This window comes from Spodoptera frugiperda, chromosome 9 (assembly GCF_023101765.2).
Source record: "Spodoptera frugiperda isolate SF20-4 chromosome 9, AGI-APGP_CSIRO_Sfru_2.0, whole genome shotgun sequence".
Classification (NCBI taxonomy): Eukaryota; Metazoa; Arthropoda; class Insecta; order Lepidoptera; family Noctuidae; genus Spodoptera; species Spodoptera frugiperda.
Window position 1 is genome coordinate 9,916,835 of NC_064220.1, and position 25,752 is coordinate 9,942,586.

Here is a 25,752-nt window from a genome sequence, read left to right on the forward strand (position 1 = left end):
CGTCTATCTTCGGTGTTATTGTTCGTCAGAAATCAACCGATGATCGATACTTCCGCACGAATGCCACTGCCAATTGACCATTAAGTGGCCATACCGTCAGTGCCATAAACACCACTTTTATATACCCAAGATATCAAGTACTGCGGGACTGGGAATGATATCATTTGCTTATCTTTCCACGCAAGTCCCAAGAACAATAGTTTGTATTACTTGAAGGTTATCAACCTGTCACTATTACTGCATTGTTTTATTCTTCGAAAACTGCTGGAACCTACTGTTTGCCTTCCCCAGCTTGGCCAGCGATGGCTAATGGATAATAGTATCCTTAAGCAGTTTGCCAGAGAGCCTAAGTGCTTAACAATGCGCTAATTATGTCTAGTTGGCCGTTTTAATGATAATTTGCATGTGCAACTTCATTTGTATGGCTGTCGTGTACGCTTAAACGATTTGATTAGCAGGTCAACTGGAGAAAGTTTACGGTCAAAAATCGGTAGCGTTCATCTACATAATGGTCCTTGACCTTGATATTATTCCTGAAAAATAATATCTCACTTTTTGTTCTATCAAGGATTTGGCATAGACTCAATAGGCCCCATGTCTTGATAGTGATCCTCTTGCCACCCTCTCAAAACAATCCCGAAATTCAAGCTATGACTGTGTTATAGAAATGCATGATAAAAATTGTGAATGAATTCCAAATAACCGGATCAAACCTCCATTTCTCATTGTAACCTTATAACCCTGTTACATTAAACTCAAGGTAGATTAGATAGATGCAGTATACACCTTGTCAATGTACAACAATTGAGATAAATGCAAGTTTAGCACTGATTCTAGCAAAGAATATTAGCCTGCAGATAGATATAAGCTAGTTTTATCTAGCTTGATATTGATGCCGACCGGACTGGTTCGCAACCGGACCACACTTGCTTTACATTATTGCAAGGTTCAATAGATATAAGACGCATGAATATTTACTAAGCACTAGTCTCAGAATGGCTTATGTTCAGCAGTGGACCTCTAGAAGCTGATGATGGTGATATTAGTTAAAGAGAGCACCTTAAACCACCAGTCTCTGTGGCTATCAAGAATTAAGTATCACCCTTCGACGGCAGATGGTAGTTGCTCCATATAAATATAAAATCAAATTCGGTTAAGTGCCGTGTCGTCCCCAAAACTAAGTTTCAAGGTCAATTTTCAAAAAGACAATAGATATACAAAGAGAAACTTGTCACCGAAATGACACCATATGCTACTTACTTACTATTCTTAATTGCCAAATGTAAAATGCCATTTAGAATTATTTTCAGTTACCAGAAGATATTATTCTCCATTGTCATGTATTGCTATTTCAGTTTTTTAATAGCACGTACCATGAAACAGATTCTATTGTACAATATGAGTCACTAATGGAATAAATAAGCCTGTCCAAATCTGGCACCAAGCCATTTCGTGATAAGTTTTAGGTTTCAGAGACAAAAGTCTAGGTTTAATACAATATAGAAATAGGTTTTCTTGAAAGCTAATGTAATTTCTCTTGACAAATTCAACATTAATGAAACATGTATTAAAACTCACGTTTTCCACACTTTGCTGAACATAGATTTATATTGAAGCATTAATTTGACGTTCATGTTGGAATATTAACACCGACTAACGTAATTATATGTCCCGCTCAATGCATAAGCGCTGGCGATTCCGTCGCAATTAAGAAATTATGTTGTTAATGAAAATTCAATTTCAGTAAGAAAACAGTAAGAATGACAAAGATTTCTCATCACTGGTTATAGTCGAAATACTTGCGGCTAAAGTGCGTTCATTTAATTATACGCTTTCAATTAGTCCGACATAGCAATTACATCGCTCATTATTGAATTACTGATTTAATCCAACTGTAAATTACGTGCCACTAACAGTTAGTAACCTCCTTCGATATTTTAATTATTAGCACTAGCTAATTACTTATTTGCCAATGTTATTAACTCATTGAGTTTCTGTAGGTGGCACTTTGCTATATTTTATTTTAGTTTAGCGCCACTAACATTGAGAGAGGGTAGAAATACATAATATTAAGTGACAAAAACAGAGTGAAGGTGATGAGAAAAATCGTTTCAGCCATGTGGTATTTTAATAGGTTTAATGAAATAGGTCTTAAATGGTAAATATTATTTTTATATTATAAAAATATACATACTATACTTTTACGTTTGATAAATCCGGGTGATTTGTTTGATCTTCTATGGATCCGAAACCATTGATCAGATTTTGATGGTGCTTTAGTAGGGCTTTCTTTTGCGAAAAATCTTGTGCAAAATGTATGTAATAAATGAAATGTTATGGTTGTTGTTTCAGAACAAGTGGTGGTCAGGCGTCGGGCCGGGCTGCTGCACCGCGCCCGCCGTGCCGAGTCGCGCGTGCGATGCGGAGCGGTCCCCGCCGCCCGCGCCGCCTCCCGCTCCGCCTGTGCTTTGCGCCAGACCCTGCTGTCGCGACGCCACGTCAGTATACTCTTAGCTTTATTTTCTTTCACCATGTAGGAAGCTAGATAAAACCCGAGCGTATAATTTTAAAAAGATGTAATCTCAGCTACTAGTTTATAATTAAAAAGCTTGTGTCGTTGACATGTTATTCAGAATGCTGTCCACCGCTCGTTGGAATGTTATAGCAAAAACTAATTACATATAAAGGGTCGCACAAATGTAATTATAAGGGTGCGCAATATTCTCAACTACGCAAAGCTAAATTATTCTGAATTAATATTTTCATTCAAGTACAAATAATGGTCTCCCTATTCCGAAACTATTCTATAGATGACCGTCTCTGGTGACAAAAGAAGCCTGTGAAATTATTATAATTGCTAAAGGGTTGGAAAGGATGACCAACTCGCACAAAAAACTAATAATATTCGGACTAGGATTTTACTATGTGAATGTTTGGGAACTTTTACATTCAGTAAATTTTAAATGCTCCCCTACATGCAGTATCCTTTTTTAGTCCAGAGCAAACTTTGTCTGGAGGGAGCCAAATGGGTACGCTACCAACCAATCATTTGTCACATTTCCCAGAAGAACTTTATAGGATTTATTTATTCGCGAAAAAATACCCTGAAAGTAATTTCCGACATTCTAACATCATTTTGAGCGGCTCCTGCTCAGCGAGGGTTGCTAGTTGAATTCCGTAAAGTGCTTTTAGCCCGTAGGGCCGTAGCCGTAATTTCAAATCGTAATTTCGCAAATGCAATTTTGAAATGTCCGTAAAGGTCTATTTGGTTTACCGAGAGCGATAGTTTACTTTCAATAGACTAGAACTACGACATAGTATCTATCTATGTAGCAGTTAAAACAACTGAACAATTCATAGCATCAACATCTAGTTTAAAAACAAGCAAACATTTCATACAATCGGCGCTTGCGTTCCCACCGTGTGCGTACTCTGCTCAAGCGCAGGTTAATGGTACCCTCATTATTGAATGGGCCACACAATACGGGGAATTCGGGTGTGCGGTCCCCTCCGCTTCTCGCTACCTGTACCCCCCGCTACCCTCAACCCTCGCAAGCTACCCTATTCCCTTAACCTATCCCAGAGCGTCATTCGGGTTGCAACCCTTACGATGCGCGCACGCATTTTACCGGGAGTCGCGAGCTCAACACAAATATTAAAACATTCGTTTTTAATACTGGATTGTTTATAGTATTAGTGATTGTATAGTGAAAATTTGTACAGTGTAATATAGTGAAGTTTATGTTTATATTAGTTTTAACCATTGTGTACATAATATTACATTTTGTAATAATGGATCTATCTCTAAAACGAGTGAAACATGAGCACAACGATGACGACGACTACTACAATTTTTATATTGATCACATTGATCATGAAGAATACGTGTAAGTTGTTTTATGTCATTGCAAATTATATTGAATAGTAATAGTCCTTCACAGACATTCTGTTCTGTTTTCTAGGTCAATTTAGTCTATTTACATGTTTCTTTCGTTTCGGATTACAATAAATATTTGAAATAGCATAAAAATTGTCTAAAATTACCAAATTTGAGGATTTTTACTACCACAATGCACAAGCTTCCGCAATTTTCTGGTCTCAAGTGCTTTTTGGCATTAACCTTCTGTAATGTTTTCTACTGGTATCTGTCTTTTTCTTTCCTCCTCCAGTGATGTCCAGACTATGAGTCTTTCCACCTTCATTAGTATATAGGTATCATAGACAATCTCCATTTGTTTTGGGTGTCTCAAATCACAGGGTAGACCGATCTGTTATTGGTAGTGAAATATTATCAATTACTTTGTTTTCTCTCTTATTATCTCTTTACTATGTCATAGTATCTTTTATTTTTTGTCTAGCAGCGATCCTATTTTCTCTATCATACCTAAACCCACGTCTTGTATCCGATAATAATTATCTGAAGTAAGCGAGTCTTCTTTTAATAGACATACTTATCTTGGTTTTTCCAACTTATACTCAACTAACTATAACCAATACTTCTTCCAACCATTTTACTATCCTTCTGTTCATTTCATTTTTCTACTTCTTGTGGTCATAACTTTTTTGTTTTGGTACCTCCTTTTCTTGTTTGTCTTAGTTCTTTCGTAAGTCGTGTTTCGGCTTGTGTCTATAGACTACTTCAAACCCTCCAAATGTAATCCATCAAGTCAATCTCAAAAACAACGTCTAAATTACCAAATTATCTTGTCGCTCAGCTATTGCATTGCATTTTTACACTACACTTTAAAACTGCAATTTAATTATTGGTAAAATGTAAATTACTTTCCCGTTTTACTCAACATAATTGCGTACTTAATTGCTAGATAATTACGATGTCTATATGCAAATATATGTTATACCTATTGCACACAGTTTCTTCGAAAGAATTTTAATTCTGCACTGACTCAAACCAGGAACTCTAAGTTTTATTTATTTCTATAAGCTCACAAAGTATTTATGTTCTTGGGATTTCTTTTGTCGGTAATGTAATATAATATCTCAAGTCTTCTTTGGTATTTGTTTATTAACTTCAGGTTATAACTGTAGATACTTTCTCTTCTGTCGCAAAAAGTATTTTACTTACACCAAGTTTTTTCACTCATCCGTCAAACTTTAACAGATTCTCAATTCTATTCCAAAAGCTTTAAAGTTGAAAGTCTCATAAATTAATTTTACGGTTCGCAGAAGTTTGAAGTACTGCCGTACTTCGAAAATAATAATAAAGCGTGTCCCTTACTTTCGACGTTATTTCCAATATGATATAGTGAGTTTTACAACTATACACTTTATGACGTAAGCAATACGATGCAAAATCGAACAATTTGTATCGATTTATCAGAATTGCCCCTGAGTTTAGGCCTAACGTTCTGTGCTAACGTAGACACCGACATGCGCAAACGCCGGAGGGATTTTTTTTTGTAACGGGAACTTGTGCGTGGATACCATTTATTTTTTGTTACCTATTTTATTTTTGGGTATAAGCAAAAAGTGGTAGTAAAGTAAAATTAAGGTGGATTTTGAAAAGGTTTTGAAGAATGTTTGAAGTTACACTTGTGTCGGAAACAACCACCTGGCTGGTGGTGATTTTGGATATTTTTCTGCAGTATTATGGTGTACAGTTGATCCAAATGTTTAGATTTAGAACTATGGTTTCCTTTGATATTTGTATGCCCGGTTGTTAATTCGAAAGTTTGTAATAATACACTAAACGAACCTGATCTGAAAATTTTGGCCTAAAGGAGAGGTAGATTATGTTCAGGAATAGCATTTTGTCTACCTGACGTATTCTATGCATATGCGTACGGATTGGATATAGGCACTAATTAGGAATACATGCCACAAAAATGCTGATGATATACGGACTTTATAACTTGCGAAAGTTTATGAGTGAGTTTGTGTATAAATGTTTATTTGTTACGCAATCACATCAAAACGGCAAAAGGGATCGGGATAAAATTAAGAACAGGAGTGGATTATAGTCTGGAATAACAAATAGGCTACGTTTTACCCTCTGGTACGCGGGCGAAGCCGGTGCCAGAAGCTAGTACACCTTTTTAGTTTGTTAACGTTATTTATGTTATGGACTTATCTGAACAATGATTTCTTTTCTCTTAACAGTGTCGCAGATAGCATTGATACACGTCGCGTCGTCGTTGAACAAGTCGGCAGCGGCGGCGGCGCGGGCGCGAGCGGCGCGCGGCACAAGACGGCTCCCCAGGCCGCAACGACGACGGCACACAGCAAGCAGCTGGCGGCGGGCGGGGCCAACCACCCGCCCCAGCCGCAAGGTAACCATAAACGTAATGTCTTTGTTGTTACCTCCTTATTATACACCTTTAGGTACACACATCACACACACACACTACACACCACATACACACTTTAAATTCAAGTTAAATTCTTAAAATAAATATGGATCTCAATCTAAACATTGGTCTGAGGTATGGATGCCAATAATTTAATAAAAAATGTTAAATGTTAAAGTAACTTAGATTTTTTCCATTTCATGTTTTACTCACAGAATAAATATGGCTCTTTTATAAAATACCACGTTTCCCTACCAAGGGAAAGTAGCAAATGTGGAATATTTTGACATGATTTTTGGCGAACAAAGGGTTTTTAGACAAAAGGTAAAGACGTGCAGGTACCTACATTGTATTGACAAATTAGCAGTTTGGGGACCTTTATGTCCTTCGTTTTGTCTATAATACTTACAAACTAAAACTTTTATTACACTGAAACACTATTTAAAGGATATTCAGACGTTTCCAAGAAACTTATGTTTTAAAGTAATACAAAATATAATATTTTTTGACTACTCGTCCAGGCCTACCTTTATAACTAACAATTTGAAAGTGTTGAAATATTAGGTGTTGCTTTAAGAAATATGCACGTCAGCTGTGTGTGATACTTTTTTAATCATAGGATTCAGCAAAATGTGTCGCTCACTGCATATTTTTTAACCCCCGACGCAAAAAGAGGGGTGTTATAAGTTTGACGTGTCTGTCTGTCTGTCTGTCTGTCTGTCTGTCTGTCTGTGGCATCATAACTCCTGAACGGATGCAGTGATTTCAATTTAGTTTTTTTCGTATGAAAGGGGACTTATGTGCGAGTGTTCTTAGACATGTTTGATGAAAATCGGTTGAGCCGTTTTAAAGTTATGGGCGGTGAAAGTGGAGAGAGTAGCTGAAGGTCTGCAAATATACTGGGATAGGGTCTCAAATTAAACCGCACTGAAAGAATATATTGAAAGATATTATTTTTTCGTATTAACAAAAATAAAAAAGTAAATAAAAAATTAAAAAAAAATATTTAAAAAAAATAAAAATTAAATTAAAAATGTAATAACAAAAATATAAAATTTTTAATTTTATACTAAGCCTAACTTAACCTAACCTACCTATAAAAAGTATAAAATAAAAAATTAAATTAAAAATTTAAAAAACCCCCGACAAAAAACTTAATTTTCCTTTAAAAAGTAAAAAATAATAAAAGAAACTTAATCTTAAAGTACCTAAAAATGTACTAATAATTCTAAAAAAAATACGTCTCGTTGGGGGACCGCATGAATACGGACTGCACACCGCCGCCCGCGCCGCTATATTTCTATTTTCTGCGTTATAGTTAAGTACTTAAACATCAATTTACTTTAGTTAACACCAAGCATGTGATACTTATGAACAAATCGTAGATAAGTAAGAAATAATTAGGAGCGGTCCCCCAACGCGACGTATTTTTTTTTAGAATTATTAGTACATTTTTAGGTACTTTAAGATTAAGTTTCTTTTATTATTTTTTACTTTTTAAAGGAAAATTAAGTTTTTTGTCGGGGGTTTTTTAAATTTTTTTATAAATAAATCCTATGAATAAAAAAATAGGACAATTAGCTGTCGAAAAAAGGATAACATAAGGACACTCAATTTGGTATTTTAAACTTTTTTAGACTTGTATAATTGTGACCTATTACGTATTTATTTAAAAGATAATTGAAAATACCAAGTTATTACTTAAATCTTCTATTAATGAATATGAATGCCATTGACATTTTAGAATAACACAATCAGATTGTCATAGTTTCAACATTTTATTTTAAAGTCTTTTGCCCAACCTTGGCATTAATATAAAACTTGTTATCATTACACCTGTTTTCCCAATCGTGTAGGCAGGAGTATATGTTACATGGTTATTGTTATGTAACACATGTAAGTACTTTAAATCGGATACCTAAATACTTAGTGCTATTTGAAATAATACATAGGTACTTACTTCAGTGAAAACCATTGGACAAATGAGATTTATGGCAGCAAAGGACTTGTACCTAAATCTTCTGGAGTTGCGGATATTCAGGAGCGGTACTGTTCATCAGATGACACGTCTCCTTGTTTGTTTATTACAGAAAAATAATTAGGGATATTTTTTAAAACACCTAGACAATGCTAGCACATAATATATCAAAAGCACAGTGAGTGAACAGGTTGCTCATAGGTAGGCGTGCTCCATCGTCGGTCACATCATCGCTTACCACCAGGCGAGCTGGTAGCCAAACACCATCCTATTAAATTTTAGAAAAAGCTATTAACCGTCAAACGTGTGAATATCCTTTAAAAAACAAACACATACTAGGCGTATTGTATAAAATTTCAACCAACCTAACAGGAGGTAACAATACTAAGAGCCCCGTGGGAACCGAACCTGTAGATTGTTTGAACTTTCATGCACTATCCTTTGACAAACGCACTTAGAATAAGTATTTATTTTAGACTCCTTATTATGACGTTTGCTATGACACCTACAAATAACCTTTAATGTTATTGACGTAGAGTTTAAAATCGAGTATTTACCCTAGTCAAATTGCCGTGGGTCTCGAGAACGTATCTGTCGATAGATTGGCTACTACAAAGAAATATAATAATGACATAAACTCTATAAAAATATATCAAAAGTCTACCTAGTAGCCACATCTATTGAGGAGATTACTATTTTTATCTGTGTCATAGTATTCGTCCAATTAAGTAGGTCGATAAAACTTTTACATGTTGACTAGGCTCAAGCCAAGAGAATTCCAGTTAACAACGCACTCGTTTTAACATAGATTGATTAATTACATTAATTTATTTGTTTTTTGTTAACACGAATTAACTTTGCTTGAGCGCAATCTAATGTGTAGCCCCATTGTTAATGTAGTTGTTTGTTTTAATGTCTTTTAGAATGTATTACGTTCTTTGGACTTCTGAAAATGTTTTCAATAACACTATTAAATGACTGACACACCAGTAATACTAATACCTCACATAGTGTCACTGGTATTAATACACTCACAACTTTCTATGTCATAAAAGACTCGCGATTGTACGGTAGACAAGACACTGTAATCACTGTCATTACGGTCTAGTACCTAGTCTACTTTAAAAGCCTATATTGTAGTGTCTAGTCTAGACCTATACATTTTAATGAGTCTATTTCTATCGGCACTGAAGGCTATTTCGAATTAATCATAATTATAAAGCCTTTCAAAGTTAACCATTAAACTGTTACTTTGCATTTCAACGATTTACAATGCTTTTAAAGTTACCTGTTAGTTAGAAATGTCGCAAGCTTTACGCTAAAAATAACACACACAATTTTAAAAATAACCATTTCTCTTTCAGTTGACCAAAATAACAGACAATGACAATCAAATTGACACAATCCTTTATCTTCTTTCTTCCCCAGATCCACAAGGAAACAAAAAATATGATAATTCTAGAAGACCGACAGCTCGAACAAAACGTGAGATATAGACACACATATTATATGGTATATAGGACGCGTTCTCAAATCTGACGTAAATAAGCTATTTTTCAGTACATATTACGACCAAAAGAAACTTAACTGAACATAACTAACAATTACAATAGATAGATCACTTCTTTATCTCCAAAATATTGATTTGTAATGTGAAAAAAGTTATATTTTATTATTGCAAACACGATTTTTCTTTACCTCTTCACACAAAATTGACAAAAAAGGGTTGAGTTTAGGAACATTTTACTGCTACTACACGCATAATTCTGAATCTCAAAAAAATATCCCGGGGAAGCAGACATAATCAAAAATTATACTATGGGAAAAAATTACGAAAATATTTCAAATTGTCTCGGAAATAAATAAAAGTTCCCGTTTAATTTTTTCTCCTATTTTGCTGTCAGACATCAACTTTAAAGCGTAGCAATAAGGGTTATTTTATTTGTTTACTATTTAGATTTATTGGATAGAAAATGTCAAATGAAATTTCAGTCTGCGCTCGAGCGCTGTCGTGGGTGGACGCTGCGTCGCCTGTTACAAAAAATGGCCTTGAAAAAGATCGCTGTACGAGTACAAAATATTTGATATTATACTTCACAAACCAATCTTGATATTTTTACCGACTTCACAAAAAGGAGGAGGTACTATGTTCGGCTGTTTGTATGTTTTTTTTTACACATTCTGTACGAGCAACACTTTACTGAATATAGAATGTTTCGTTATATTATTTTGAACATGAGGTTAAATCAAAATCCAAGATGGCGCCGACAAGATTTGCCAACTTTCCATCATGGGTGTCATTTTCATGGTTTTTGGGGTCGCTTATAGCGAATATGGAGTCAAAATCAAAATCCAAGATGGCGCCGACAAGATTTGCCAACTTTCCACCATGGGTGTCATTTTCATGGTTTTTGGGGTCGCTTATAGCGAATATGGAGTCAAAATCAAAATCCAATGGGTGATGGTCGCCGAATATGGAGTCAAAATCAAAATCCAAGATGGCGCCGACTAGATTTGCCAACTTTCCATCATGGGTGTCATTTTCGTGGTTTTTGGGGTCGCTTATAGCGAATATGGAGTCAAAATCAAAATCCAAGATGGCGCCGACAAGATTTGCCAACTTTCCATCCATGGGTGTCATTTTCATGGTTTTTGGGGTCGCTTATAGCGAATATGGAGTCAAAATCAAAATCCAAGATGGCGCCGACAAGATTTGCCAACTTTCCAACATGGGTGTCATTTTCATGGTTTTTGGGGTCGCTTATAGCGAATATGGAGTCAAAATCAAAATCCAAGATGGCGCCGACTAGATTTGCCAACTTTCCATCATGGGTGTCATTTTCATGGTTTTTGGGGTCGCTTATAGCGAATATGGAGTCAAAATCAAAATCCAAGATGGCGCCGACAAGATTTGCCAACTTTCCATCATGGGTGTCATTTTCATGGTTTTTGGGGTCGCTTATAGCGAATATGGAGTCAAAATCAAAATCCAAGATGGCGCCGACAAGATTTGCCAACTTTCCATCATGGGTGTCATTTTCATGGTTTTTGGGGTCGCTTATAGCGAATATGGAGTCAAAATCAAAATCCAAGATGGCGCCGACTAGATTTGCCAACTTTCCATCATGGGTGTCATTTTCGTGGTTTTTGGGGTCGCTTATAGCGAATATGGAGTCAAAATCAAAATCCAAGATGGCGCCGACAAGATTTGCCAACTTTCCATCATGGGTGTCATTTTCATGGTTTTTGGGGTCGCTTATAGCGAATATGGAGTCAAAATCAAAATCCAAGATGGCGCCGACAAGATTTGCCAACTTTCCATCATGGGTGTCATTTTCATGGTTTTTGGGGTCGCTTATAGCGAATATGGAGTCAAAATCAAAATCCAAGATGGCGCCGACTAGATTTGCCAACTTTCCATCATGGGTGTCATTTTCATGGTTTTTGGGGTCGCTTATAACGAATATAAAGTGAAAATCTAAGTTCAAGATGGCGCCGACATAAATATATAAATGACCATGCCAGATCCTGCCCCACTTAATTTCATCAATGTACAAAAAATGTAAATTAATCAAAATTATGCAATGAAAATAAGACCCTTGGTTACTTAATTATTATTCTGATAAACTTGCGGATAAAAATTAGGAAATAAAAAGAATTTTAAAAACCCAAGGCCTATTTCCTGTATTTATCGCGACCCTCTGCGTTTCTTAGTACGCTTGCACAAGGAACAAAACGAGTAATTCAATAAAAAAAAGATTTATTAATGTAATGTGTACGAATTTTAATATGAATTTGGTTTTAATACATACTGCTAGTTAATTTTTTTTTATAATATATATTATAATGAATGCATATTATAATTATGATTTCGTGTTTGAACGTTAGTGATTAGATGTAACGAAACCTCATTGGCGTGCGTGTGTCATTATGTCCAAAAAGTCATTATTTGACATTCGCTCTGTCTGTTCTGTTTACATTGTTGTTTCGTTATGATTATGAATTAAAGTAGGATTACTAAAGGTGATATTGGTGATGAGTGATGACATTCCTTCCTTTCATAGCTAAACACCCTATGATAGCATTGTAATTTAATTATTTCTACCATTATAACTGCAATTAACCTAACCTAAATGTAATATTTTGTACTTAGATTCATATAGAAACCGCAAGATCTAAAGGCTTTTAATCATGTTTTTAGTTATCACTAATAGAGCAGCAATAGAATGCTACATTTGGCATGTCTGTACACTATATTTTTTTGGTGGGACAAAGCTCTATAGAGATTCTGGCATTGTCATTTTTCGACATGAGTGTCATTGTTGTGGTTTTTGGGGTCGCTAATATCGAATACGGAGTGAATCATTCGATTTTATAAAAATTGTCTTCTTCCGGAATTAATTGACCCAAGACAGGCAAGAAATATGAATTTACGGGCTCATTCCTCGCATATTCAAACAAATATCGTGAAAATAAAGAATTGATGTTTAATTTATTTTATGTATTTTCTTTGTTTGTTCCACCCAGGTCTTGTCACGTTCGTTACCATAATTGTTTTTTTTTTATCTTGGCGACCCCGAAAACCATTGATATAAAACCATAATAAAATATACAATGTGATAGGGGTGAGACTTCTAACCCGTTAAGGCTGAGTTCTACATCTAATTTTATCGACAAAAGTCGGGGGTCGAAGGGGTCGAATCCCCTCCCCTTAAAATTATGGCAATTTTAATATTTTTTTTACTTTTTTTGATATCAAAGGTTGTATGCGTCGTAGAAACAAAAAAAAACGACAAACGGTAGCTAATAACCTTGGCTAACTAATTCATTACTTTTTTCAAATGTTTGATAATGTTTTGGTGAGAAAAAAATCATTTGTGAATTATTTTTACCGAAAAAATCACAATTTTTCAATATTTTCAATTAGGGGTTCAACCCCCATATTATTTTTTTTGTCGATAAAATTAGATGTAGTACTCAGCCTTAACGGGTTAGAAGTCCCACCCCTATCACATTGTAGATTAAAAAAACTTAAAAACATGTTTTTGTGATGAACCGAACAAAATAATTTTAATATTAATACTAACAGTAGGCGGAAAATTTAGTATTGTTATGAGAATAATTAGTATAAAAGATATGGCGAAAAAGTGCTCATCACGCTAAATATCTTTTCTTGAAAGTATATTCAAATCTCTTCAGGTTCGGCTGGGCTGGAGTCCATGTCAGGGATTCTACATCCTCGATTTTCGTATGGCGCTAAAATGTGCTCATCACGCTGAACAACTTTTCTTAAGATAGTATATTCATATCTCTTCAGGTTCATCTGGGCTGTTAAGTGTCCACGTCAGGGATTCCTGACCCTTGATTAATTTCTACGAGGTATTAATTTGCCACCGGTCCTTGATAAGTCTACAAAGTTTGAACGAAATCGGTCCGTTTAAAATGGGTAAAAATCGAGTTGGAAGAGGTCGGTTATATAGAAACATACAAACAAACACACATACATACATCCTTTACATATGAAACTAAATAAAAGCATGTAAAAAGTTAGTTTTGCGTTGGCACCATTTGATTTTTGATTTCGAACGCTTACTTTCCGAAAACTATGAAAATGACACCAATCGAATAATCCGAGCCCAAATTCGGCACTGAACGGAATTGAACAACAGATAACACAAAACATTTGAGTCTACGCACGCACTAAACAAAATAAAAATATTAAAAAAGAAAGTAAGAAAATATTCAAACTTTCAAAGTATCAAGTTCATTTTGTCATAATTTCCGCAGCTATCCGTGCGTATGTGTGTATTGTCGAGAGTCGTGTCAATGTAGTGATGCGATTCGATACCTGTCAATTATGAGAACCGCAACGGATTTTGATGCGGTTTTTAATAGATAGAGAGAGGAAGGTATATATATGTATAATACAAGCATAATATATCACCATTGCATCCATGCGAAGCTGGGGCGGGTCGCTAGTATTTTTTGTATTATGTATGTAACAGTATATAAATATATTAGTTGTTTTTACTTACTATCTGCAGTTATGTTCACAGTTCCGAGCAGAAATCCTTGCGCTCGTTTCATTTATCAACAGTCCTTGCATTCTTTCTAGTTTTCCAAATACATTATTCATAAACCTACAACAAAACTGTTGAGCTTAATATTTTAAATACGCATTTTTTTTTATTTACAACTTCTTGGCAAAGTTTCAACCTGGGAATTGAGACTTATCGGAGTCTGGGAATTAATGTCTGTGTCTATAGACTATGAAAGTTAATTTGGTTATCGATATTGCAAGATGGTACAGTCTCATGCCAAACTTTTTTAGTATAGTCTGACGTACATTTCTAAGTGCATAGTGCATACAATCTACTGATGAAGATAATTTTCTTCTGCTATAGTTATCTTCAATTCTGTCTCCCATGTTAGCATTTTAGTACTGTTATCTATACTAATATTATAAAGCTGAAGAGTTTGTTTGATTGTTTGTTTGAACGCGCTAATCTCCGGAACTACTGGTCCGATTTGAATAATTATTTTTGGGTTGGATAGTACATTTATCGAGGAAGGCTATAGGCTATAAAACATCACGCTATGACTAATAGGAGCCGAGCAGAGCGGGTTAAACCGCGCGAAAGTAACTAGTATTAACATAAGTTTTGTTTTCTCCATTCCAGGTACGAGGTGTTGGAGTTCCTCGGGAGAGGTACGTTCGGGCAGGTGGTTAAGTGCTGGAAGAAAGGCACTAATGAAATAGTCGCCATCAAGATCCTCAAGAACCACCCCAGCTATGCCCGCCAAGGACAGATTGAGGTGAACTATTTTTATCCACAATAACTTTTATATTTTTCAACATGTCTATAGTGACTTTGACATTTTTTCTAATTACAGTGTCCAATTTTTAACACGTTAGCGTACATTGTTGTAGAGTTATAAATAAATGTTGAAACGTTTCCAATATCCACCGGGTAGCTAGTCGCCAGTTTGTCTATACATATAATAAAATCGTAGAAAAGTGCTGTCTGTACATTGAAAATAAAAATAAAAAAAATAGCAGGGGTTATTGTTATGTCGATGTCGAACCCAAAAATGTAATTAACTTTTTTTTTGTCTGTTTGTCTGTTTGTCTGTTTGTCTGTTCGTCTGTGCGCGCTAATCTCAGAAACGGCTGATCCGAGTTGGATGCGGTTTTCACGAATATATTGTGGGATGCTTAAATTTACATTTAGTGTTTGTTTCATTTCAATCGGTTCATAAATAAAAAAGTTATGTCAAATTAAAGAATCACGTCGAACATTCTATGCTTATACCATTAATCTCCGCAACTATTTGACGGATTTGGTTGAAATTTGGTACAGATATAGTTTAGAACCTTAGAAAGGACATAGATATATTTTTATTTCAAAAATCAAAAAATAAAATAAAAATAAAATAAAAATAAAATAAAAATAAAATAAAAATAAAATAAAAATAAAAATAAAATAAAAATAAAATAAAAATAAAATAAAAATAAAATAAAAATAAAATAAAAATAAAATAAAAATAAAATAAAAATAAAATAAAAATAAAATAAAAATAAAATAAAAATAAAATAAAAATAAAATAAAAATAAAATAAAAATAAAATAAAAATAAAATAAAAATAAAATAAAAATAAAATAAAAATAAAATTAAAATAAAATTAAAATAAAATAAAAATAAAATAAAAATAAAATAAAAAAAATAAAATAAAAAATAAATTTATTCCGGACATACAGCGCCATCTATTGTTCAATTTCGTACTTATAGTACGGAATTGAACAATGTCGGGCTGTTCCTATACTCCGTAGATAGATGGCGTTGATCGCGCAATGGTGTAATTACAATTGTTCAGTTCATGTTATTGTTTTAATTTATTGGAAATTTGTTTTTACAAAATAGTAAAAAGCAATGAAAAATATAACATAATACAACTTTTAGTACAAATAAAACGCTCTAACGGAGTATAGATAATTCTATGTCGATCGTTACACGACTTCGGTTCATGTTATTGTTTTAATTCATCGAAAAAAAGTTAACAAATAGTAAAAAGGTATGAAAAAAATTATATCAATATAATTAAACTTTTAGTACAAAGAAAATGCCCGAACGGAGTATAAATAAATAATCCAAGTTGTCTTTATCCTCGATAGATGGCGTTGGGATCGAAATAGATTGCGCTATGGTTTTGTTACAATTATTTGGTTGGGTATCGGCCGAGCGCTTCGGTACTATTGTAGAAAATGTGTATTATCAGTCGTATGATTATTTGTCTGTAGTGGTCCTGCTGTTTCGTATATTCTAAATTGGTTTCGTTGAATTTGTCAATTAATAAGTTTATTTGTTGGGTTTTCCTGGTTTTCTGGTTTAACTTTTTAACGTAGGTTTAGTTTGATATCGATTATTAGTAGTTACTGTAGTTAGTTTTTTTAATAAAATTGTAAGTCTAATTTATAAATTAATTAGATTAGATTTAAGTCGTTTCTTTTAAATTATTTAGTTTAAGCTTGGTTATTATAGCATAAAGGATAGGTTCTAATATAATTTCTTTTTTAATTGTTATAAATTCGTAATTCGTAGCTTTCTTTAGTTTTAAGTTAGTTTAAGTCCGTTTTTAAACTATTTTTTCAATGCCCTAAGTGAGTATACATCTATTAAAATCAAACGCAGAGCTCATTATGTTGATTTTTGAAGAGTTCCCTGGAATATCTTCCACATCTCATTTTTGAAGAGATCCCGCGAGATCGGGAACTCATCATCATCATCATCAGCCTATAGCTATGGGAACTATGTGGTTAAAACCAAAAATTTGCCGGAAGTCACTATTCCACGCGAACGAAGTCGCGGGCAAAAGCTATCTATAATAAACATTGTCACTGTCCACTGTCATACTAAATAATAGGTGCTTCAACCACTATGAAATTACTTCGATTCTGATCTATCACGTGTTTCCACGAATGTTGTACGTTTTTAAAGCATACAAACGTATATTTTGAACAACAGCCAAGTCCAACATTAAATATTAGTTTGTATACGAGACGGCCCTTTATGTAGGTCAAGTTGTTTTTTTATTTATTTCTGTGATTGTTGAATGGAAGAGAAATACTATCTATTTCCTAGTCGTTAAAGTTCTATTTCAAATATCACGATTAAAATTATCGAGATGTAATTTGATTCAATATTTCCATTGTTGATTTACAAAAATAACTCTTATTTCTTCAGAAATAGCTTACAGTTTTACGAATAATGTTCCTGTCTAAAATGTAGGATGTCAGTGACATTATTTACGTTTGATAGAAGGGTAGCGAGAGCGTTATAGTGAGTTTGGCTTCGCTCCAGCCGGTGTCTGTTTGTCCACCGAAGTGGTTCCACCCTGTATATAACATGTAGGAGACTACACGTCGACGTTGGCCTCCATTTTCATGTTATGACAGGTGGGATGTCAAGAATTCTCTCTTGGCTTTTCTCTCTTTAGTGGATAATGTATACTTTGCGACGTAACACCGTATGCGAGCGTTCGAATAATGATGTATGGTACGAAATTTACTGCAAGCAAAAGAGATATGTTCAGAAACTCTTGAATAGAAAAAAATGATTACTCATATCTATAAAAAAGAACTGATTTGGAATAGAAATTACGTTGTTTAGGTTTAAATTTCATCTTACTGAGTCTTACGCCCGAATACTGAAATGCTACTCAATTTTAAGTTGTACTTAAATATCGTGCTATCTCTGTCATTTTATAAAGAATTGATAGGGACAGAACTAGTTTTGAGAGCGTGTTAAAATTGAGTAGCGTTTGAGTATTCGAACATTAGGACATTTTTTCGAAATTATCTAAACTATACCGAACTTACAACGTCTATCTTTTTTTCCACAGGTATCTATCTTGTCCCGGCTCTCACAGGAGTCGGCGGACGAGTTCAACTTCGTCCGCGCGTACGAGTGCTTCCAGCATCGCTCGCACACGTGTCTCGTGTTTGAGATGCTGGAACAGAACTTGTATGACTTCCTAAAGCAGAACAAGTTCTCGCCACTGCCTCTCAAGTACATCAGGCCTATACTCCAGCAAGTCCTCACGGCGTTACTTAAGCTTAAAGTAAGTTGTAGTTTTGTTCTTATATTGTATTTTCAGAAAGTTATGTTCACATTTCTTCTCTTACACAGTTAATTAAAAGTGATATAGTTGTAACTCTATTAAAATATTGGCAATCAAGTAGCTTTTTAATTTTAATATATCTCAAATCAAAGGACCAATCCTCAAATCTCTAGCACCAAAAAAACCGGCAATACTTTTAACTTCTCTAGTGTTGTTCATGGGCGAAGCCGATGTAATACCATCAGGTGATCTGTCTGCTTGTTTGTCGCCCTTTCCTATAAAAAAGTAATTGTGTCTTTCTTGATTCTAATCAAAGTATTAAAAAAAACATATAATTCCATAAAAGATAAAAAAAGAGGAGACAAATAATCACACAGAAAGAAGCATATTAACAATTTTCTTCTTTTCTTTCTAGCAACTGGGTTTAATACACGCGGATCTGAAGCCAGAAAACATAATGTTGGTTGAACCAGCGCGACAGCCGTACAGAGTCAAAGTCATCGACTTTGGAAGCGCTTCGCACGTCAGCAAGGCCGTCTGTAATACGTACTTGCAGAGCAGATACTACAGGTAAACTATACATACTTGATAAACTCGTAATAATATAGAGTTCTATTTTAATACCTATTTAGGTTATGAAAAAGGTTATTTTCCATTAGCTTTTACCCGCATGAAATGACAAATGTCCTTCGCTGTACGTTCAACTATTATATGCAACATTATTCAGAAGATTGGTTAACTATGTACTACATAAAGAGTACTTGAAAAGACAAACAAACAAACTTACTGTGGTATTTATCATATTAGTTAGAATTAATCTTTATTAAGTTATCAACTGACTACACTTTTAAGTAACTTTAACATAATATCACTTATTAATCTCCAATTTACATTAATTTATTATTTTGTTTACCAGAGCACCGGAGATAATCCTGGGGCTCGCGTTCTGCGAGGCCATCGACATGTGGTCGTTGGGCTGTGTGGTCGCGGAGCTGTTCCTGGGCTGGCCGCTGTACCCCGGCTCCTCGGAGTACGACCAGATCCGGTACATCTCACAAACACAGGGTCTGCCAACTGAACACATGCTCAATAGGTAAGCTATACTACACTTTACAATACTTATAAACTAAACTATGTAGGTATATTTTACATTGTAACTGTTTGACGTGGTAACTCAACTAGTTTCAAGCCACGCTGGGGTCTGTAAACATTTTTAGCCATTACAGTTTCTATGCAAACAATTTGCTAACTGAAGATAGGATTTTGAGCCGTATGAAGCAAATGTCAAAATTATATCTCTAGTAAGCAAATCTCAGATGCGGCCCAGTAGGGCTTATGCCTGATCCGGAGCTGCGGACTACCTAGAGCGGGTTTACCGGGGCTCCGGTTCGAAAAGCAGTAGAAGGAACGGGGTGGTTTGTTACTCAGTAAGAGTCTGACACTCTCTCTCGAGACGAGAAAAGTCAAAAAAAAAAGCTAGAATATAAAAATTATTTATAAACTCATGTTGAATTCAATTTAACAGCCTGTTATTAGCATATTTTTATTGCAAATTTCTTTCACAGCGCTAGCAAAACGGCGAAGTTCTTTTATCGTGATGTGGACAGTACATATCCGTTCTGGCGTTTGAAGACCCCTGAGGAACATGAGCTGGAGACAGGCATTAAGAGCAAAGAAGCCAGGAAGTACATCTTCAACTGTCTTGATGACATTGGACAGGTCAATGTACCAACGGATCTTGAAGGTGGCCAATTATTAGCTGAGAAAGCAGACAGAAGGGAGTTTATCGATTTATTGAAGAGAATGCTCACTATGGACCAGGTATGTTTCACTGATAGTTTTTATTGTATTACTTACTAGCTGATCTCGTATTTTATCGGTTGCTCGGTTCTTATTGAGTGTAGCGTAATATTTTATGGTCTTTAGTCTTATTCGATATATGTAATATGTATACATACTATCTAACACTACAGTTTACAATTCGAACCAGTAGTTCTGTTAGAAACAAACCGTTCAGCTTTATAATACCAAGTGTAAATGTTCATATGAACTGTAGCTAAATGTAATGTCCTGTAAATATTGCAGGAAAGACGAATAACTCCTGGCGAAGCATTGAACCACGCTTTCGTGACACTCGCCCACCTCGTCGACTACGCGCACTGCAACAACGTCAAGGCGTCAGTTCAAATGATGGAGGTAAGCATCATTATCATCATCAATATGTGTGAATCCAATGTTGGACTTATGTTTGCCATAAACTTAAAGCTTGGCAAGTGGGTTCGAGATCGGAGTCTATAATATATCTGTTAATAATTTAGCCTTAAAGTCTATTACCACACCCGCGGGAAAAGTTGGGTTAGTATAGTAGAAAAGTAACTCATCATATCCGTCTTGGATAAAAATCCCAATACTGTATAAATAAAGATAAAAAGAAAAACACATCATCAGGAAATCATTTTGATTTGAAGTTATCCTCATGAATAGCGTTTCTAGATGAATTATTATTAGGATTTCTATGAGATTACTAACGTGTACGTGTCCCCCGCAGGTATGCCGTCGTTCAGGCGGCGGAGTGGGTGCGGTGGGCGGCGTGGGCGGCGGCGGGGCCGAGTACGTGGCCGGGGTCGTGGCCGGCGCCGCGCCCCCGCACCATCTCGCGCTCACCATCAACCAGCAGAGGCTCAGGGCCGCGCCTTATGACAACCTTGTTAGTATACTCTTTCTTTATGACATAGGTAACCTGATGGTAAGCAATTGACGCCGTCTGTGGACATACGTAACACCAGAGGAGTTGAGAGAAGTGACAAGTACGTTGTTGGCTTTTAGGGATTGGGAATTTAAGAAATGGGGATATGAAGACGTCAAAAATTGCGATCAAATTTATGTTTCAATAAACTAGTGAATTTTACTAGTTATCAACTTACTTATCATCATTTGAGCATTAATCACCATGCTTGCTCAATGCGGGTTGGGTATTTCAAACTTAAATTATAAGTTCTCACGATGTTTTCGTTCACTGTTTATCAGTGGTGTCTGAATAATCTTAGGAAGTAGATATAACTTGGAAAAAAGGCACATTGGTATTTGCTGTTGGTTTCAAACCCGCATCCATCAACCAACTAACCTAATACAATAATAACATTTATTTACAAATATTAACACGACTCCGTGCATATCTCTAACAACATATCTTTCTCCTTCTAGTACCAGCTATACCAGGGCGGCCGTGTAGCCGTGGGCGGAGCTCGTCAGTACGCGACGCGAGCCGCAGAACCATTCCCTCATCAATTCGTCTCCTCGATCCTCTGCCAGCCGGCATACCAGGTGAATATGCACAGCAATTACCATAATAATTACCACAATAATTACCACTTTAAAAAGAAACGCGCGTGGATGAAATTTATAGAAAGCAAATCAAATAGAGATGGTAGGTTTTCACCTTATTAATATAAAATCGATAAAATAGTAGATATAGTTCCTATTACCCTATTAAATACATACATAGTATGTTAGTTGATAAATAAATGTAGCCGTCCAAACAAAGACTGATTTTAAAGACTGAAAAGTTTATACATATTAGTCTAGTATTTAGAATTTTAGGTGAGTTTAGGCAGTACTACAAAAAATATAATTATAGTCTACTAGACTGATTTCAAATAATAAATAAAAACCGGAGCCGATCTTAGAAAAAGGAACGAAAAATAATAAAAAATATATATGTCTAGTCCAGACTTGTCTAGTTGACAAGTTTATATATGTGATATTTGTTATATGTAGATTTTTTTCAGCTGCTGTGAAACAATTTTTATAAAAACGTTATTATATCTTTAAGAATATATTTAGTATATTGGTGTGACAATCATCAGACTAGTAGTAGCCACTGGATGTAAGGACAGATTGTCCGAGCTCCATGCTCAACAGTGGATGCCCTCCGTCTGACGATCACCAACATACAATTATTACCAAACAAACAAAGAATTATATTTATTTACATTTTGTTAATAAATATAACTTAATCAGATCTCATTATACAATATTGGGGAAATCTTAGTGAGTGCTACACAAATGTGATAATAATTTTAGATAAAAAAAAATGTGCTGTTTAGGCCAACATAATTTGAGAGTGTGTTTCTGAGAGCAATCACGATTTAAAGAACTTAGCATCTTGAGTTTCTATCATCAGAATATGGAGCAGCCACTGGATGTAAGGACAGACCGTCCGAGCTCTCTGCTCAACAGTGGCTCAACGTCTGATGATGACCAGGATATGTATAGCATGTGCAAAGCCTCTTCTCATCATCCTATTGGGGAAATCTTGTATAGTACATTATATAATACATAAACTAGTACTATTTTATTAGAGGATTTTACATGCTGTACAATAGTTCCTTAATATAACCTTATTATGAAAAAAAAAAAAAATTTTGTGAGATAAAGTGGCTTTAGGTAGGATGAAATTTACAAAAATATAAATGTTACGTTTGTTCCAAGTTTTACGTATTAAGAGTTACAAATAAATATGAAAAAAAAATGCTATTAGTTGTTTCTTTTTGCGGATATCCCAACAACTAACTCACATCTTCTATGTTTACAAATATATGATATGAAAAGAAGAAATTTTATAAAAGTTAAATAAAGTTTCTTATTTTCAAAAAGTGTATCGTGATAATATATACAATATCCCAACAGAATAAAAATCACTTTTGATTTTGTCATTTCTAAATTCTGGTGGGTTATTGTTAATTCATTATCATTGTATAAAAAACTTGAAGGCTCTTTTTTTGAGTGGGGAAAATCATCCAATGTTGAAAGCCAATCCAAGCCTGTGGTCTAAAAATTCAGTAGTGCTTAACCCCCTTGCTTCGAAGAGTTTGTTCAGACAACAGTCCCGGTCCCCAGGTTGCCTTATTAATATCAGTAAACACATTCATTATAAACACTCGTTATAAGCGTAAGCGTTAGGGCTGGCCCCCTAACAACTGAAGTGCAGTCGTTACGTTGTTCTCAGTAACCTCAAGATTCTGATAATTCTTGGTTCGAAAGCCAAGAATACCACCCATGTAGAGTTTGGAAGGGGAACAAAAATGAAAGGAGAGCGCGTTCGGCGCTTAGATTGGTCGGCGCGAATGAACTAACCAATCACAGCCGAATAAGTTCTCGTTTCGTTTTAGTTCAACGCAAAGCAAACTCAAATCGTAAATAAAAAAAAACATACAGAAATAAGAGAAATTTAAATAGATAATACAGGAATAATAACATAAAGATAACACACACACACATTGCAATTCAGAAATAAATAAAGGAAACAGTTCCCAACTGCAAATAGAATAGGTCTATCCTTACAAAAAAATCTAGTCCAATATAACGAAATAAAAGTGTGAAATATTACTTTGCATAAAGTACGAGATCCACCAGGTGCAGCAACTGGCCGCGGCCGCTGCAGCCGCCGCCGCCGCGCACCACCAGCACGGCGTCGCCGGCGTGGCCGGCGTGGCGGGCGTGGCCGGCGTACCCGGCGTGGCCGGCGTACCAGGCGTGGGAGACGTGAGCGGCGTGGCGGAGTGGCGAGCTCCTCTCATCGTGGAACCAGCGCCCATGCCTGAACCTGACGTATGGGATGCCTTCCATCCACATCATCCGCAACATCATCACCCGCATAAGAGGTTAGTTTCTACTTACTTATACTTTGTTACATAAAAAAAATACAAGAGGAAGAGTATATGAGTCTGAAATACAGAAGGTACAGTTAATTGTACAACCATATTCCGTTAAATGTTGCTATTAAAGAAATAATTAGTGATTGAAAACTCTAGTAACATTTGCGGCTTCTATTACAGTTTTAAAAGGACAAAATAACAAACATTGTCTAGTTGTTAGGAGTTTACAATTACATTCTAAAACACTCCGAAACAAACCCAATCTTAAACAAATCCTATAAAACTTAATAACGAACGAATCTTTAAGACAATTACTAGAAAAAATCTTAAGAGAGAATAAGCAAGTACTAAAAGCTAGGGTTGTCGACAGATCAACAAAGCAGCAGACGACGGTGCCGCACTACCAACCGCACCACCAAACGCATCAATACAGGTGTTTACCATACAATTATATAGAAACAATACAATTTAGTCCATCCATAGTTATCCCTACATAAAATATGTATAGTATTTGTGTATGTTTATGTCCACTAAATTACCTTCATCTTCGCCAACTCTCATTCATAAAGTATTAATATGCCCAATATAATATATTGGGATGTTCATTTTATTATGAATCTTATTTTATATGTTCTGAATGTTTATTTTATGTATCCTAAGTTTTACTTGTGTGTTCGTCCCTTAGTGTAGATTAGTCTAATGTTAGATTAGTATTTAGAATGAATTTCACTATTTGACAATGAAATTGATCACTGCGGAAATATGTATTCGATTTAAAATAGCAGATTCATGCAAGTTCATAGAATGAATTAATCGTTAACATTTTAGTAGGAATTTATTGATTGAACCGTAGAAAACAATCGATAATTAATATAACAACAATAAAAAAATATATCTAAACCTAGCTGGTCTGGCAAACTTCGTACCTGCTCAAATTTTACTCACCTTTCAAACCATCCCTGGGCTTCCAGAAATAATTGAAGACCAAAATTTGCCAAATCGGTCTAGCCGGCGAGACTTAACGAACAGCAATTGATTTTTATTAGAGTCCGATCGAAACTGGTTTTCCAGCCGAAACCGAATATTCGGCCGTGGCTTTAGTTTCGGCCGAAACCGAAACCGAAACTCACGTGGTCATGTATAAAATTACTTAGAATACTGAAATTTGGTACATTTTATCGATTATTCTGCATTAATTATTAATTAGGACATGAAATGGAAACACAGTATATTAATTTTCTTGTAATGATTTATTATTTAATATAATATAGAAAAATATTAATAATATTTTTATTATTTTTTCAAATAAAGTCATAGCAAAATGTTTATTAGTTATGAATAATCAAATTACGACGCACGACAATTCCCGAACATGGCCGCCAGCGGCGCCAAAGCGTTGCTGACAACTTCCGAAATCAGTTTCGGTTTCTTCCGAAATCAGTTTCGGTTTCGGCAAAAATTTCGGCCAATTTTGGCCGAAACCGAAATTGTCGCCGAAACTTGATTTTTGGCCGAAACTCGGCCGAAACCGAAACCGAACTTTCGGTCGGACACTAATTTTTATATAGAGTTTAATAAATTTCTAATGTCAATCGAGGATAGAATCTTTAATTGTCTTTGATCCATCAAATGCAATTAAAGAATCAACACACATAATTGCATGTTAATTATTTACGCGTTTAGTTTTTATTTT

At 35.1% G+C, this 25,752-nt stretch overlaps 1 protein-coding gene across 1 annotated transcript in view; it reads left to right on the forward strand.

Annotated features, from left to right (window-relative positions):
* The window catches only part of LOC118271351 (homeodomain-interacting protein kinase 2), a 104,177-nt gene that overhangs the window by 69,060 nt on the left and 9,365 nt on the right, over positions 1 to 25,752 (forward strand). The window contains exons 3-15 of the mRNA XM_050695721.1: positions 2,353 to 2,498; positions 6,118 to 6,287; positions 9,712 to 9,776; positions 14,938 to 15,099; positions 18,184 to 18,402; positions 18,818 to 18,972; positions 19,319 to 19,495; positions 19,968 to 20,223; positions 20,488 to 20,598; positions 20,951 to 21,109; positions 21,607 to 21,726; positions 23,803 to 24,065; positions 24,430 to 24,492. Of these exons, the coding sequence (XP_050551678.1) occupies positions 2,353 to 2,498; positions 6,118 to 6,287; positions 9,712 to 9,776; positions 14,938 to 15,099; positions 18,184 to 18,402; positions 18,818 to 18,972; positions 19,319 to 19,495; positions 19,968 to 20,223; positions 20,488 to 20,598; positions 20,951 to 21,109; positions 21,607 to 21,726; positions 23,803 to 24,065; positions 24,430 to 24,492 (2,066 nt within the window). The remainder of the gene's footprint in view (positions 1 to 2,352; positions 2,499 to 6,117; positions 6,288 to 9,711; positions 9,777 to 14,937; positions 15,100 to 18,183; positions 18,403 to 18,817; positions 18,973 to 19,318; positions 19,496 to 19,967; positions 20,224 to 20,487; positions 20,599 to 20,950; positions 21,110 to 21,606; positions 21,727 to 23,802; positions 24,066 to 24,429; positions 24,493 to 25,752) is intronic.